The following is a 16,711-nucleotide window of genomic DNA, read 5'->3' on the forward strand; positions in this document are numbered from 1 at the left end:
CTTGAGCTTAATATGCTAACGCAAATCATAATGAAGCCTAAAAATAAAGCCAGTGAAGTGATAGCTGAAATAAAGCATTGATTTGAAAAGAGAAAACAGACTGTTTCAGGATTCTTTATTTTGATGATGTCTGATTAAGTCTTGCTTCGAGTTACACATTTTCCTGAAGTTACCATGCTTTCTTGAAATGTATAAACGTCAGTGAAATGTTTTGCAGCAGAAACCGTGCTACCTACTGGTTCCAATTGCATTTGTGAACTGTGCAAAAATACGTGAATGTTATTCAGATCGCGTGCTCCAAAAAAATAAAGGTTACACTGTATTAGCGGCAAATAATTTGATTATCCGAAGTAGAAAAATAAACATTTATTATCCAAGGCCCCTGCAAATGGACAAGGAGTACTACTTTATAGGTTTTCCAACAACTTCAGTGTGAGCTGTTTGTAGGCGACTCCACTCCCCACATACTTTCCAATATACCCCTGGCTCAGGATGACTTCACTGTTAATGTAAATAACGAAAGGAATGTAAAACGGTCTCTACCTACTCCCTAGGCCAACGACCCCTTTCATATTTCTTAAGGCTTCCCTGGCTTTACCCCTTCCTTCCCTCGGACGGGCGCTCCCACCAGTTTCCGATGCCCTGCTGAGGCTGCGAGGCCGCACTCGCGGTGGCACCGTGAGTCAGCACAGCCACAGCTGCACAGCCCGAGAGCATCGTCCACGTCTCAGGTGCTGCCAAACCCCTGCGAAGGAATCATTCTTCTACCTCCCGAAGAGAGAAGACCAAAACCAAAACACGAGTCAACCCACGAGCATTTGGGGTGGGTGATACTCATGTTGGATCGAGGGGAGAAAGAAGGGTGGGGAAATAATGCTGGGGCTGTGAGGTGCCACAGTAACTCAGGCTGAAGTATTCTTCATCTGGAATCAGAGGAGAGCAGCTGCCAAGGCATTTAGGAATGCACTTCTCAAAAAAAAAAAAAAAAAAAAAAAAAGGAGGAGGAGGGGTGAATGCCAGCTCATGCTGGCGCTGGACCCTCGCCTCCTGAAAAAAATGAAGTTAAAGGACAAGTAGCTGTTATTGAAAGTTCCGTGTAAGCCCTTCCAGACGCTTGCCAAGTGCTGGCAGAAGGCAGACCCTGGGCTGCGCGGCGAGAACTCACATCTTTACTCATTTTCGTTATTTTTGCCGTGAAGGACGCAGCCCCGCGGCAGCCCCGGGCACCTCGGCCCCGGCCCCGGCACCGCACCGCGGGCTGCGGGGCGGGCCCGGCCGGGCTGCACGGGGCGGGGCCGGAGCCGGGGCCGGGGCGGAGGGAGGGAGGGACGAGGAGGAGGAGGAGGAGGAGGAGGAGGAGGAAGTGGAGGCGGCTGCGAATAGCGGGCAAATGGGGAGCTGAGCGGCTGCAGCAGCACCGCGCAGCAGCACCACCAGCAGCAGCGGAGCCGAGCCGAGCCGGCAGCGGGGTCCGTGCAGGCGGGGTCCGTGCAGGGGGGCGGCCCGGGCTCGGCTTGGCTCAGCTCAGCTCAGCTCAGCACGGCTCGGCTGGGGGACAGCGGCTTCGTGCCGGCTGTGCCGTGCCGTGCTGGGCTGTGCCGTGCTGGCGGCAGGGTCTCGCCGTGTCGGGGCCGGGCTCGCTGCCCGCCGTGCGGGGCAGGGCCTGCCGCGGCCGGCTCGCTGCGGCGGCGCGGCGCCGGGTCCTCCCTCGGCAGAGCCGTCTGATCGCTCTCCCTTTCTCTCTCTCTCTCTCTCTCTTTTATTTTTTATTTTAAATTTGAAGCCGTCGCTCCGCGGACGCCGAGTGCGAGCAGCAGCAGCAGCAGCAGCCGGGGCGCCCGGGAGAAGCGCGCCCGGCACCATGCAGACCTTCCTGAAGGGGAAGCGGGTGGGCTACTGGCTGAGCGAGAAGAAGATCAGGAAGCTCAATTTCCAGGCCTTCGCCGAGCTCTGCCGGTAAGCGGGCGGCACGGCGCCGGGGACGGGGCCTGCGCCCTCCCGGCCGGCTGCGGGGCGCTTTGGGGGCGCTTTGGGGCTGCCCCGGAGCCCTGCCCGGCCCCCGCTCGGGGCTCGGCGGCTCCCGCAGCCCGGCCGGCCCCGGGGCGAGCCCGGGGAGCGGGGGCAACTTCGTGCCCTGTGTCCCGGCCCCTCGGGAGCCCGGCTGGAGCTGGGACGGGGAGGGGGCGGCTGCAGCGGGGTCCCCGGGTGCGAGGGGCTTTGGGGAGCTGCAGCGGGGCTTTGCCGGGGGAGCTGCGAGGATCGCACACACGCTGCGTTGCACAACCGATTTTATTGCTGGAGTGGAAGCGTGAACTTCATATAGGTCCAAGGTCTCTTGACACATGCATTATAGCCTCTGAAGAACAGCTTTTTTTCTTATTTCATTCCATTACCATGTTTATATCAAGGGTACAACATAAACTTTGGTCATTGAAAATGTCCTAAGTCACCATTTTCATTATTTCTGCAAAGTCTGCTTGGACTTTGTAGAACACATTTTCTAAGACTTCAGGTAGGCTTTATTAAAGCATGTCATGCTAAAACCAGCAGTGCCCGCATTCTGAATTCCTGCTGGCAGCGCTGGTTCTTCTCTGCAAAGACGAAGGAGGCACAAGAAGCAAGAAACTATTTTGAGAAAGCAGCAGAAGCTTTTGCATCAGCTTGTGTTCTTGGCATTCGGTATCTGCTCTGTCAAACCTCAGCAAAACTTACCAGATTTTCTTAAAATATAGAAAGGACCGCAAGTTCTGGTTTAATGTCTTTTTAAGTTTCATGTGGTTCTCCAAACAAAATACTTCCGAAAGAGCGATGCCAAGTTTTGAGCCTGCCTGAGCGACTTTTTTTTTTTCTTTTTTTGTGATGCTTGAAAATATGCATTAACTTCTAATAAGTGTTAGAGAAATGCTGTTGTTACGGCCTTGATGTTTGGTATGGGTTGGGTTTCATAAGCAGAAGCTGAGGGGAATCTTAGAAAGTACATAACTGGCTTCTCATAGTTAATTGCTTTTCATTCCTGTTATCATACGCGGTACTTTATGTTTAGGAATCTCCAAAGGTGACTGTCTGCCCTCCGCTGTTCTTGTTTCTCTTTTTGACTATGTGCTTTGCTTTACTTTCTCTGCTTCAGAAATTCTTTATGCTTATGTTTCATAACATGGATACACAATTTCCTTGTGTATTGTACAAATTTATTAATAGTTTTAAGTCCTGGCAGTGCTATGAAAATTGACCCCAAAGTGTCTCTCTTGCTACATTTTCCCAATTTTGTGATGCAAATTAGGCTACCGCACTCTGTACAAGCTGAGGTTGCTTTGAATACCATTTGCAGATGTTGGATAGATATGTCCATTTAATCATGCTTCAATTATTTTCTTTTAAAAGGCATTTAGTATTAGTCTGTTCGTAGAAGTGGAGTTAAGTGTTGGGTTTAAAGATCAATGCAGTTGTTGGAGCAAGTTGCTCTGTTGCCTATCCTGGTAACATCCAATGATACCAGTGGGAGGCCCCGTTCATTTAGGCAAAGATTTTGTGTATTTTATGAGTAATATCTACTTGATTACTTGCGTATTTATATGCTTTTATTGCGGCAGAAAAAGTAGTGCCAAGCTCAACATACATCTTACCAGAAATATTGTGCATAGTAGGAAACAAGGCAAGTGTACTCATTCCTGTACAGTGATTCATGCATTAGAGTGGACTATGTGTCTGTCTGTCTACTCTATGTATTTTATGGTGACTGTTACTGGGATTTTATTTGCCTGTTGCCTAGGGATATACTTTCTGGATGACTACAAAGTTCAGTTTTGTTTGTACGAGTTTGCAATGAAGCAGTTATATAACCCAGGAAAGTAACAGAAGACGCCTAATGAACTCCTCAAGTGTGCTGTTTTTAGACCCGGAGTATTGTAGGGATAAGAAAAGTCTTCAATTTTTTGCAGTCTGCCAGCACAGCCAGCTCTAGCGTGAGGCACCAGTGCCACAGAGGGATTAGGGACAGACACTTCAAAAACAGCTTGAGCCATCCTCTGGGAGACGGTCTAAGTACTGAACGGCTTTCCTAGGAGTGGTTTCAGGTTTTGTCTCCAGCAGCACTCCAGTACTGAAACACTATGAAAGACACTAGTTGAAACAAAATGTGAGTGAGCAGCGTGAGTGCACCCGCAGTGAAGGTGCTGCTCTGGGGCACAGGCAGCCCTGTCTTCACGTCCGTGCTCTGCAGAGACCAGGCAGGTCCCTTAACGTTGTCCTGGTGTTTGCATCCAGCTTTGATGCCCAACCTGGGCTGGGGTTTGGTTAGGTTCCCTGTTAAATTTTGGCATCTGAGTCCTTCCAAGTGGTTTTGTGAAGAAGAAGGAAAAAAAAATTGTAGGTGCCTGCTTTCTGTTTTGTTTGTTTGTTTTTAATTTTTGCTTCGTGATACAAATCTCCTCAGGTGTGTAGGTCTGGAACAGCCCTGTCCTGCCTGACCGCAGTGTCTGGGACGTTTGCCTAAACTTTGTATTCACAAGGTAACAGGCCTAGTATTGAGGGCCGTCGAGCTCACCTATGCTTGTGGTCCTCACTGCGGCACACCAGCGATGTCCTGCCAGGGCTTTATTCTTCATGGAGCATGCAGCCTTGTCTGTGCCTCCCAGACATAGCCTGAGGAGATGAAAGCAGTGGCCATGGTGGTACCTACATCTGCGTTTATAGCCCAGGCAGTGGTTCCCAATTTGGGTTGCGTCCCAGTGCAACCCTTAATGCTTCCACAGCCCCGGGGCTGTGCTTGGAGAGCTGCTGACCTGGAGGACAGAGAGCTTGTCTGGGGAAGCTGCGTTTGAGCCTGCAGCCATTAACTCCAGAGGGAGGCTGAACCTAGGGCAGGGGCCAGGCTCACTCCTGTCCTCCGTCTGGACCTGCCACCACACCACGGGACAGTCACCCTGCTTGTGTCTGGCCTCTGCTTCCCACACCGGTTTTCAGTTCCACCCAGCGACTGCTTTCTGCCTAAGCTGTCCGCACAGCGAGGCTTCTGCGTTCCTCGGCGTGCCCTCGCCGGTACCATGACGCTCCCCTGAGAGCGGTGCGAGCTGTGACGCAGGGCTGAGCTCCTCTGCCTGGAACAGGCCTCTTGCTGCCTTGCTCAATTTGTTAGTCAGGAGGCGATCAAAGAAGCTACTGCTGCCAAGCTGGCCCCTGCTTTTGAGTGAAAGCTGCTAGGTCGCCGTGCTTTGTGTCGAGTTGGGTACCCCCTGCGTGCTGCCATATGTGCCGCACCTGCGCGGCCAGGCCCCCCGCGGCTGTGGTGTGGGGATCCCTGGCCTCTGCGTCTCCCGCCTGCTTTCCTTGGTGCGGCGTTCAGCTCCACCAAGGCATGGCACCGTTTCAAAGCTTTAGGTAGCTGGCTCGTGGTAAAACACAGAGTATCTGTGGCCCACTAAAAAGTCAGGCAAGGTTTCTAAGGGGCTCCTAAGTGAGAAGTTAGGAGCGTGTGGTGTGAAAATGTAGTTCTGGTGTTGTCATGTGTCTTGCTGCTGAAAGGAACAGTTCCCCCTTCTTCCAGCTGTTTGGCCTCATCCACTGTCTCAAGCTGGTTTTAGTGGTTATGCAGTTGGCAAAAACTTTCAGTCCAGCCTGTTCCCTGCTCCTCCTATTGACGATGAAATTATGGTCTCTGTGCAGGTGCGTGAGCACTAGGGCAAGCTTAGGGAAATGGAGATGCCCCGCTACATTACTGAGGTGACAGGACTGCAGGGTGAGCTGCAGTTTGTGGTAAAGGCTCTTGTACACCACTTTTTTACATCTGTAAAATATGCACAGATGTACTGCCAGGCCTCCTTGCATGTTGTGAGTAAAGAGACTCATGCATTCATGTCATATGAGGAGGGGCAGCGGTAGTAGTACAGAAAAATGTGCCTATCTGTTTGAAAAATGAGTTGTACATGTTTGGCACCAGTTCAGATTAGCGAGGTGTGGCCGTTTACAAGGGGCTGTTGCCTCTATAAAAGCCTCCACTTCCTTGGTGGCTGTTCTTTGTGTCATCAGTTAATATCACCTCTTTGGGGCCACGAAGATGTGAGGCAGTAAGGTTATGACTATGTGAGTAACTTATAGTGCTATAAGGTGAAGTGACATACCCAAGAGGAGATAATTTAAAGTCACCCTATTAGGAATGAGACGCTACTTCTCAGTTATTTGGGGAAAAAGCATTCACATGTGCAACTCTTAAGTTCCCATGGTAGTGTGGTAGCTTTCCTGTGTAACTGTGTAGGTACTGAGTCAGTTTATCCTCTTTATAGTGCATAGAAAATGAATAGCGAAGGAGTTGAAGAGTTGCCTGAAGATGTAATTTGTGTCATGATAAATCCTGCAGTTTGACAGACAGCAGGGCTGTGCTTGTTCATCTTAATGTCCAGATTATTTATGGTCAGATTTTATTGTGCAGTGTTTTTTCACCGAAGAGTTAGGGCCTGGAAGGAACAATTTCTCAAGAAATTTTAGAAATTCTGAGAAAATTGAATTCTGACCATAAAGGAAGAAAATGGAAGTGAACTAATAAAGAATACCTTCTGGTAAAGCCTTGTCACCTTGATCTATAGAGAGCAAGCTGAATTGCCAGCCCCCCTTGAGAAATCATCCATGACAAACTGATTGCATTTGTTGACACATGAAAGCAAGGCTTCTTGATCTGCTTTGGATTCCTAGGTGCTACCTGCTGCTGAGGGTTGTTCTGAGACTTCAGCCTGTGTTCTTGGATCACTACCTGCATCAGTTCAGTGCTTCTCAGTTTTGGTTTTATGCAAGGGGATGCACTTTTCTTTTGGTGTGCAATTCCGGTTAGAGCTTTTTGTACTGAAGACCATTTGATAGTATGACAGATCACTGTTTTTCTTTTTTGCTTTTAATTTAATTTGTTGTTATGTTGAAGGTATTCTGATGCTGCTACTAGATCAATCTGCTGAACACAGCATCCAATGATTTTTTACCCGGCAAAATAGTAGTATGTCTTATTTAATTTTTTTTGTCTGACTTGATCTTACTCTTTCTCATGCCTTTTTTTTTTTTTCCTCTCTCTTCAAGCTAAGTTGGTTCTTTGGCCTGCTTCTTCCCATTTTGTATCTGTGGTAAATAGTTAAGCTGTCTTTTAGCATGTATCAGAAGCTATTCTGTTTAGTAAATCAATGCCGTAAAAAGCATAAACACTGCTGTCAGTGCTATAGGTCTGTACAGCTCTTTTTCTTTTCTAGACTTTATACCTTTTTGAAGCACAACCTGTGCACAAGAACCTAAATATGAGCTTTGAGATAGACTTAAGAATAATGCTGGTCTGAGGGCATTAAATTAATTCGTTTCTTTATATTGCAGGCTGTGAGGTATATTGCATATATATATTTCCAAGAAGATCTTGGTGGGGGAGGGAATGTTCTTTAACCCCAATTCACTGAAAAGCCCTAAATACAGCTTTTTAAAAATTCATGGCTTGCGTCAGTTAACTTTTACATTCTTAAAGGCCATAAAATAAAATGTATGTGCATCGATCAATAGCTCCCATTGTTGCTTGTGTTAGGCTGAAATACTGTCATAGAATGGCTCGGGTTGGGAGGGACCTTAAAGACCATCTAGCTCCAACCCCCAATGGATATCATGAGAAGCAACCGGAGGCAGGATGGGTGGGTATATTTTTTTGTTTTATTTGTTTTTTGACATCAGCTCAAACAAACCCTTCCAACTAGCTAAATGATAAAATTTATAATAAGCCACGAAAACATGTTGAGGGTAGTAGTAAAAAATGCATGTTTCTTAGAGGAAAAGGTCAGTGTGTTTTTGGGTTCCTGTTCCTTCTTCCATTAGCCTGTAGAGGAGGAAACGTGGCATCCCAGAATAACTGGGTATATGTGCGTTTTCTCCCTCAGAGAGCCCTGACTGACAGGCATCCCTCTCGCAAAAAGCTTTCTGTGTTAGGCCTGCAGAGCTGTTTCATGGGAACACAGCGCCCAGCTCCGCGGCAACAGAGGTGGCTGTAACAATCACAGCTTTCATGGTGACTCGGTGTCATGATCTAGCAATCATTTACCTTGGATTCAGGAAGTCTGTGTCCTCCCTGCGGTACATCCCCTTACCACAGCCTGTGTGAGGTGATACGCAGCACGGAACAGCGATAACCTCCTCAGGTGGCAGAGAAAGATCTGGATTCTTCTGCAGATCGCAAGCTGAATACGAATTGACAGTGTTGCCAAAAAGCAAATGTCTTGATGGGGTGCGTGAGCTGGGACATGGCCTGCCAGGCACATGGTGTGTCCACCCTGCATGGCGCTGATAAGGCTGCTGCTTACCCTGCCTTTGGTGTGGGGCTCTGCGTTTCAGGGAGAAGGCAGGTCAGCTCTCAGTGTCCACAGGAGAGCACTGAGAAGGATTGGAGGTCTTGGAAATACAGTGAATTGTACTGTGGTATTCAGCATGAAGAACTGGGTGGATCTTTGGACACTTTAAAAAGCTGTTGTAGGGAAAAAAGAGCATGGTGTACTCCCTCATTCCACTGTGGGTAAAGCAAAAAATAGTGAGCTTCAATTGCACCAAGAAGGAGGGATGCTAGGATTTGGAAAAAGTACTGTGGCTGTCTAGGTAGGCAGCGAAGTTTGTTGCTCAGAACTTCTAAGAAGGGTTTGGACAGACATGCTGGGGATGACACGAGCCCATGGTCCTGTTTCAGGGCAGAGATGCTGACATCTCCTGATGTCACGGCTTTGTCCGATCTGTAATAGGTGTCCAAGTGTCTGAAGGTGTCCAAGAAACAGTTCTTTGTGTACCTTAAGTAGTCTGAAATCCCTTTACTACTTCAGCAGTCATGACTTGGGAAGCCTAGAGGTGAGGTCTAAATGCTTTCAGCTTTTTAAAGTATATAGGCTCAACCTGAGAGGGGTTTCAGAGCTGCCTGCTGAAAGTGTTTGCTCTGCTTTAATGTATTACACTGTCAATCAATGCTTTGCAAGTGCATTTCATGATGTTGGTCAGATTATGTGCTATTTATCTCGAATTTGACACCTTTTGGTGAGGTGACATTTTTGAACATGTTCCAAGGAAACAGGGAAACAAACCATTGTAAAAGACTAAAATAAGCATGGTAATAGATAAAATAAGCACCTGTGCTGGGTTCATCCATGCTGTAGGGCTGTGAAACAAACACTCTTCTGTACAAGTTATCTTTTTCTCATATTTGAATTCAGCGTTCAGTCCTTGAAACAGTGCTTTGTTTTGTACTGATGGAATTCAGCTCCCTTCGGAAGGAGTCATGCCCTCTATGTGATCAAGGAGGAAGCTGCTGATGTTTCCTCACTATCCAAACAAGGCACAAATACCAGCTAGTGTTCTGTCCCTCTGCGGAGAGAAATCACCGCTGGAGGACAACCATGTACTCTACCAATGGCTTTCAAAATGATTGAGTTTCATTTGGGGTAGAGGGCTTAAAACTTTTGTAGTTTTCATTCTCCTTCCTCCTAACTGCAGTGTTTGTGTCGTCTTGTGATCGCTGCTGATGACAGAAGGATTCCTGTGGCTTGGGAGGCAAAATGGAAGCCTGCTCGGGCTGCTGTGTGAGCAGTGGGGTGGCTGTGAGTGTGCTGAGGTCTTGTGGGGCTCCTGGGGACCTGCTGTGTGCAGTGGAGGAATTCATATTTCTAGGTCTAACTGCGCTTTTAGGAAAGCAGCTGGCAGAGCCAGGCTGGGGACTTGGAAAGAAGTTCAGTTCACGTCGAGCTGTTTAATCCTGTCCCCTCGGATACCAGTTGGTGAAGGCTTATAAGCACATCTCATTTTATGTCTTGTCACACACTGCTGAGTCATGCTTGCTTGGAAGAATTTGAGGTCTGTCCTTCCTCCTCAAAAAAACAGATTGGTTTGTCTCTTCATCACACTCCTCACAGGCTTTTCTTTCTGCCTGTCAACAAGCCGTCTTCTGCCCTTTCCCTCTGTAAGTGTCAGGTCTGTGTATTTGGTCTGGGTCCCCAGGTGTTGCCTTGTGAAACGGGATTCTTCCTGAAGGAGAAAATACTTGAGATGTGTCTGTATCAAAAGACAAAGTGATAAATCTTGAACTTTGAAGCTGGGCTGCTGCTGGCAGTGTTTCTGAAGCCCCGTGTTAGCCCTGTCAGACCATACTACAGACATGCCTGCGCTTTGAGGGAGCTTCTGCCCCTTGCAGGATGTGAACAGGCTGAAACCCTGCTGCCTCCAGAGACCTGGCCTGGGCGTTGTGGCTGTGAGCAACATCGCTGTCCTCTTTTGAAATCCTGTGTCTTAAAGTGCTGGTGACTTTTTTCTACTTCCCCCCACTGTTGGGTGGGACGGTGCTGGTGTAGCGCCTCTCCTCGCAGCAGGAGATAGACCAGAGGCCTCAGTGGCCGCGAGGTGTCCCGCCTGGCGTGGTGCTTGGCAATGCCTGTCACTGCCTGGCTGTGATAAAGTTATCTGCGTGCTGGGGTAACTGCTTAGCAGTTGATAGAACAAATGATGTCTGGGGTGATTAATGGCACTAGAAGGAAACGATATCACACAGGTCCACTTGTGCCACTCCTTCGCCATCTGCGCTGGCAGAGCGTGGCCCTCCTTGCTCCCTGCCCCTCCTGAATTGCTTCAGTGGTTCCACGAGCTGCCGTGATGACTCTGCTTGTTCTCTATCTCCTCAGCCTGGTTTCGTTACCAGGGCGGAAAGTGTCGTCACTTGTACAGCTGGGTTGTGAACACTTGCCTCCTGTAGCAATACACCGAGCTCTAATGAGCCTGGTAATGGCCACCCGAACCCAGCCAGCTATGCTCCTTGTACAGCTGCCTGTCAGTGCTTCATCAGAGCCGTTCCCTGCTGCTGCAGGGGGCCCGTATCAGTTGAGAGGGTCCAGCACAGTGCCTGGTGGTAGAGCTGCCAGCACGGGCACTCTCCCCACTGGCCTCTGAGGGGAGACAGGGTGGTGGGGGATCACAGGGGGTCCTATGGTCCTAGGGGATCACAGCTCTGCTGTTGGGTGGCCTGGCATCCTGGCCAGCTGAGGAGCTCCAGGCCAGCCGGCCAGAGCTGGAGGTGCTTGGAGAAGGAACGAGGCACAGCACAAACATCTCACCTTCCCCCTGGCAGAGCCTCCTGCCTTCTGCCAGCCACTGGTGGCTGGAGGCTCTGCTGGCAGCAGCTGTACCTGTGATGCTGTGTTCAATAGCCACAGATGGCCCTGCTCTGCAGAAACCTACCAATGTGTTCTCTGAACTTGCTTTCATTTCTGATTATCACAGGACTGCAGAGGAAGGTATCAGCGTGTGTTGGCTACTCTGTAGTTTTGTTGTGACTCAAACATGAGCAAATACAAAGTTGCTTCTGTTTTTCTTCAACCTGTAAAGGAGTAGCTATTACTTATTTTAAGCGTGTGTTTCATTTGCTAACACACCTTGACTCATGATCAATAAAAAAATCATTTCAGTCAGAAAGACATAAGACATTCCAAAGTTCTTCCCCAAAGAGGAGGGACTTCCCTGCTAAAAATACAAAAACTTGCAAAAGAGGGAGAGGAGGAACTAGCAGCCGGGTCCAGCTTAGGGGCTACCTTCTGACTTCATCCAGTGCTCACTATCTGTGACTCACAGCTAACAGTGGAGAGTTTTGGGGAACCTAAAACCCCTTTGCAGGCAGAGAGAAAAGTGCCTGACCAGCTTACGTGGTCATGTAGCAGAGGGGCACTCTCTGAAAGTGAAGTGCAATATTAGGGCTGCGAAGTGACATGAGCACTGTCTCTCTAGCCTTTATGCCACATGTAGAATTAATTTGCAAATAAAAACTATCTGTTTTCTGTCCAATATTGAAAGCATGTATTTTTTCTGGTTTTCCTGTTGGTTTTCAGTTAATGCTGCCTTTCTGTAGCTTCAGGTATGTATTTTAAGAGTTGTTTCAGCTCAGCATTCTTTCACGCAGTTGTCTAAAATAAGTTTGCTTTAAAAACAGACTTGAATGGAGGGAAACAAAACAGAAACTAAGAAAGCCTAATGTTCTGATGAAAGGCTGATGGGCAAATAAAAAATAGCGCTTGCAGTTGCTGACCTGCGCCCTGGACCTGGCAGGAGAGGGGAAGGCACGGACGGGGAGCGCTGTTATTGCCAGCGCCCTGGGCTGGAGCAGCACATGCTGCACAAAGAGCACGTGGCAATCGAGCAGAGCAGTGAGTGGCCTTTGTCACCTGGGAGATGTTTTCTTCCAAACTTCTGCCTCTCAACGGTGGTTTAATCCATGGAGATAATGTGTTCTGTGCTGTGCCTTTAGCTCTGCCCAGCTGCACTGACCCCAGGTAGGAGCTGGGCCTACAGGAGGAGAAGAGGCTTGCTTGCAGGTTTGACTTTAGGGCTTGTCATTTTGGAGTTACATCTCCTTCTGTCCCAAGGAAGAGATCAAAGTCTATGTTGGAGTGAATTTTGAAGAGGGTGGGTTTTCTTGATGTTTTTCTTGTCCTTTATAGAACCAAAATTTTAGCATGCTTTGAGGGATAGAAGTACAGGCTTGTTGCTAGACAGGGTGTGGACTCTCCTCTTTCTTTTTCTTTCTTTTTCTGATGCTATTTTAGGCTCTCAGTTCTCACAAAAGAACTTGTGCTTTGAATTTTGTTTCACTCACAAATGAGTAGAGTAAAAATCTTTGGCCGTAGACTTATTACCAAATTTAAATTGCTTTTGCATGGCAATAACTTTGTTTCAAGAACTGTCTAGCTAGTTCACCTGATTCCTTCCCTAATGCACCATGATCATAGCTTTGTTCTTAGGGCATGCTGTAAGGCATTGATCTTCTGATCTTCATCACTTTGTTGCTTGCTAGTGAAGGATTGCTTGTTTGCAAGTAGCAATTCACCTCAAGGTAGAACATTCTTGAGGATTAGGACTTTTTTTTTTTCATTAATAACACTCAATCTTACTATTGTCTGGCCTAAATGTAATTTAAAGATTCTTTTGTTTATCTGTTCCTTAAAGTAAAGTCAGGCTCTCTCTGTTTCTGGGTATTTTAATCAGACCAAATGGATCTCTAATGTATAAGCTCAGCCCTTCCTGAGCAGGCTCTGGAGAGTGGAGAGGGCTTTACGTGACTGATGCTTGTCAGCTGTTGTGTTTTAATTGTAAAAGTTCCTCAGACACTGGTGGGATGGATGTGAGCCAAATTGGAGTCTGCCTTTTGGTGACGCTGGAAGGAGCCAGAAGTCCTTGAATGCGAAAAACCTAGGGCATCTCGGGGCGTTTTGTCCTTTCTCCCTGACTAAAATAACCGTGGGGGCATCGTACAGACCCATGGGTGCAGCAGGCTGTCGCTTCCATGGGGACGGCGCAGACCATAGTGAAACCCTTTTTTTCTAATTTTTGTGCTGTTGTGCTACTGTGTCAAAGAGCTTCCTGATCAGCATAGTACAGCATCTTAGCTCACAATAGGTATTGTTTTGAGAGGGTTGGCACAATGTATTTGTGCTGTGATTTGATCTCTCCTTTGTCTCGAGTAATCTGTTAAAATGTAATGCTTAATCCTACTCCTTTTTGGCAGGTTTTCCTCCAATGTTGTTACAGAGATAATAAAACAGTGTAGCTCTAGTTGCAAGAGATCACTGAAGAAAAACAATGTTCTGGGTTGTTTCTTGTGTGTTTTTGGCTATAAAACAGAGAAGCTGTGGCCACACTGGAGGCAGGAGGCAGGGTAGGTTGTGCTGTCAGACTTGCTGTGGCTGCTCTTATGTTAACAGGGAGCTTCCCTGACTCTCCCTTGTTCCTAGAGTTTCTGTGAAAAAGGTCGTAGAACCAGACAGCACAGCTTCTAACAAAAAAATTGCTTCTGAAACCACAAATCACGTGTAGGACACTTACTCTATCTAACATGTACTTTGACAGACAAAGAAAGGAAAATCATTTTAAGCTTTGGTACCAGTGGACTGTGGAAAAGTGTACTTCCTCCCTGCCCCCTACCCCAAATTACACTAACTGCAATTAACAGACCTTAATTAAAATGCCTGGTTCGTAGCTCAGCAAAGAATTGGAAACAAAGTTAGTTATTCTCAGGCAGCTCTACCACAGATTTTGTCTTGGGCAAAGCTGTTTCCTGATGTGTAAGATCAACATCTTTATACCTGTTGTTCTGTAGTTCAGTTGGACAGCAGTCAAACTCTTGGTCCTAGTGCTTATTCCTAAAATAGGAATCCTCGCACGTGAATTAGGCCAATATATTCAAAAGCTGCTGCTTGTGGAGGTGCTGAGTTTCCCTGATCCCACTGAGAGCTGAGGACACTGCAGACCTGGGCCTGATCCAGCCTCCCTCTGAGGCTGTTGGAAATGTAGTTGAATTCCTTGGGAGCTAGGTAGACCTCGTTCTTTTTTATTTTTATAATGGAAAATTGGAGAGTCAGGGACTGAAATTGAATTTGCTCACAGTGGCACGAATTCAAGGGTACACCTGTGGGCAACAACACATGGACCTCTGCTGCTGTGTGCTCTTCCCTTGTCGCACCAGAAATAACGAGAGTGGGCACTCAAAGAGTGTGATGAGTGGCTGGGTAGCAACGACTGATGGCCAAGAATCAGAAGTGTGGTAGGTAGTAATTAAAACATGCTACAGCGATGGCATTGAATGCCTGCTTGACCCAGGGAAGTATCTGCTAGGGTGATCTGAAATGCCTTTGTAGCACCAAGTAGAGTAGTTGAGCTTCCTGTTCCCTGTTAGTGCTGCTGCCACCTTGCCTTGTGTTAACTGCTCTGTGGGTGTGAAAACTCCCAACAAGAATAGATTTCAGCACACTTACTGCTGCTGGTAGTAAAAGTTGAAATACAAAATGTTTATTTGTGGAAAACGCATGTAGTCCATGAAAAATCTCCCTATTCCATCTCATCCCCATTTAAATCAAAGAATCCCCAATTTTGAGGGGCCGATGCAGGCAAGATGGAGCAGACTGGCAGTGCTATGAACCTTACAGTGAGGGAAGGCTTGTGCTGCAGAGTGGTTTTGGTAAATATTGTTCCATCTTTGAAGCAGTAATGTCTGCGTTGGGGTGTTTTCAGCAGCCAGTTTGGCTTCAAAGAGATAATTATCGGAGCCTTCTCTAACAGCAGGGATGAGGGCTCCCTTTTGGTAAGGCTCGATCTCCTTTTGATGAAACAAACTCTATTAAAGAGTTAACTCCCCCCATCTTCTATATGTCTTTGTCTGAATGTGAAAATTCTTTCCCTGGCTTTTTTCCTCCCCTCTAACAACGTCAGGAAATTAAATTGTTTATTCAAAATGTCTGATGTCGGTGTCGGACGCCCACATTGGCTCGGGAACTCGGAGACATTCCTGCGAGGCAAATCCCCAAAACCTGCGAGGTGGCTCTTCTCTGCTCTGCTATAAACGTGTGGTTTGACTGTCAGGGTATTTTTAAACACGCTGCCCAGACAGCTTTGAAATATGAATAAAGCCCTAAGTATACACAGATGAGCTGCAAACAATTGAAATGTGTTTAAATACTTGATCTCTTCCACGTATTCATCAGTACCTACAATTGGGGCGTGGGGGGGCGTTAAGGAAGTTTTTGAATCGAGGAATGTTCTCTGGTTCTCTGATCCGAGGGAGAATAGAGAAAAGCCTCTTGAATTGAGCATTGGCCTGGCAGTCACAATAGGGTTTGGGCTCTGTTGTAGGCTTTATTGTAACTTAAGCAAGTCAGTGAATTTCCCAATATCTTACTTCTTCCACCTGTCAAATGCAGGAGTAATAAAAACACATCACAGTGCTGTCGTATGGCTGAGCTGGTAGCAAATCGTTAAGGGACTATTGGATTTCAAAGGAGACGGAGTGTTTGTTACTTTATCTTGATATTATCAGCAGCTCTTCATTCACATCTGTTCTGAGGCACATTTCAAAATTAAAAATTCAAGGCATTGAAATTCCACAGTTCCTCATGGATGGTTTAGTGGTGGACTTGGCAGTCCTAGGTTAAAGGCTGGGCTAGGTGACCTTAGGGGTCTTTTCCAACCAGAATAGCTCTCTGAAGTAACCTTCAACATGGTGGTTGGGGGCTGCAACCTGTTTTTAAAAATTTTAGCCCTCTTGATTGTCTCAGACAACTGTCTATTTAACTGGTAAACGTTTTCAGTTCATCATATACAGATTAAGTGATCACTCGGCTTTTGCCAAGCTAAGATCTCATCTTCCTGCATTGACTTTCTTAACCCAGTCACTTCAATACATGCTGACATTGGAGCTTTGCTTCAAAGAGCAAAGAGGGAAGGAGCCAGGGGGCTGTGTAGCAATCCCCTCCACCACAGGCAGTGCTGAGGGTTGCTTTCTTGATTACGTTTCTCTGTGCTTCTTCTGGGGGTACCTGAGTTCAGAGAAGGCCCCACAGCCCTGCAGACACAGCTGTGGCTGCTCTTCTCCAAGTACGCCCAGAACCTGACGGAACACAGGAAACATGGAAACTCAGAAAGCTGCAAATAAATGTGAGCCCGACCCTAAGCCTGCTAAGGCTAATGGGAGTTATTTTTCATGATACAACAGTTTACCAAACACAGGAACTTTGGGAGGAAAAACCTCTCATAATACATGGGTTTTTAATAGCACCTTATCTAAAAGGTGCTGTATAACTTACTCATTTAGCTGTGACTTAAAAAAAAAAAAAAATTGCTTTTCAGAAGTGATTCATTTTCCTTCACATCTTCAGAGTTGTTTACTGGGACTGGCTCTTCAGGAAGTCTTTAC

At 47.1% G+C, this 16,711-nt stretch overlaps 1 protein-coding gene across 2 annotated transcripts in view; it reads left to right on the forward strand.

Annotated features, from left to right (window-relative positions):
- The first annotated feature begins 1,341 nt into the window (after positions 1-1,341).
- The window catches only part of ITPK1 (inositol-tetrakisphosphate 1-kinase), a 139,947-nt gene continuing 124,577 nt past the window's right edge, over positions 1,342-16,711 (forward strand). Inside the window, exons 1-2 of one of the 2 annotated variants that reach the window (XM_027459635.3) lie at positions 1,342-1,469; positions 1,784-1,956. In XM_027459635.3, coding sequence (XP_027315436.1) covers positions 1,862-1,956 — 95 coding nt within the window. In that variant the 5' untranslated portion in view covers positions 1,342-1,469; positions 1,784-1,861. Of the gene's footprint in view, positions 1,485-1,783; positions 1,957-16,711 lie in introns of both variants that reach the window. The other variant, XM_027459636.3, reaches the window with a different exon arrangement.

This window comes from Anas platyrhynchos, chromosome 5, assembly GCF_047663525.1.
Source record: "Anas platyrhynchos isolate ZD024472 breed Pekin duck chromosome 5, IASCAAS_PekinDuck_T2T, whole genome shotgun sequence".
NCBI classification, from domain to species: Eukaryota; Metazoa; Chordata; class Aves; order Anseriformes; family Anatidae; genus Anas; species Anas platyrhynchos.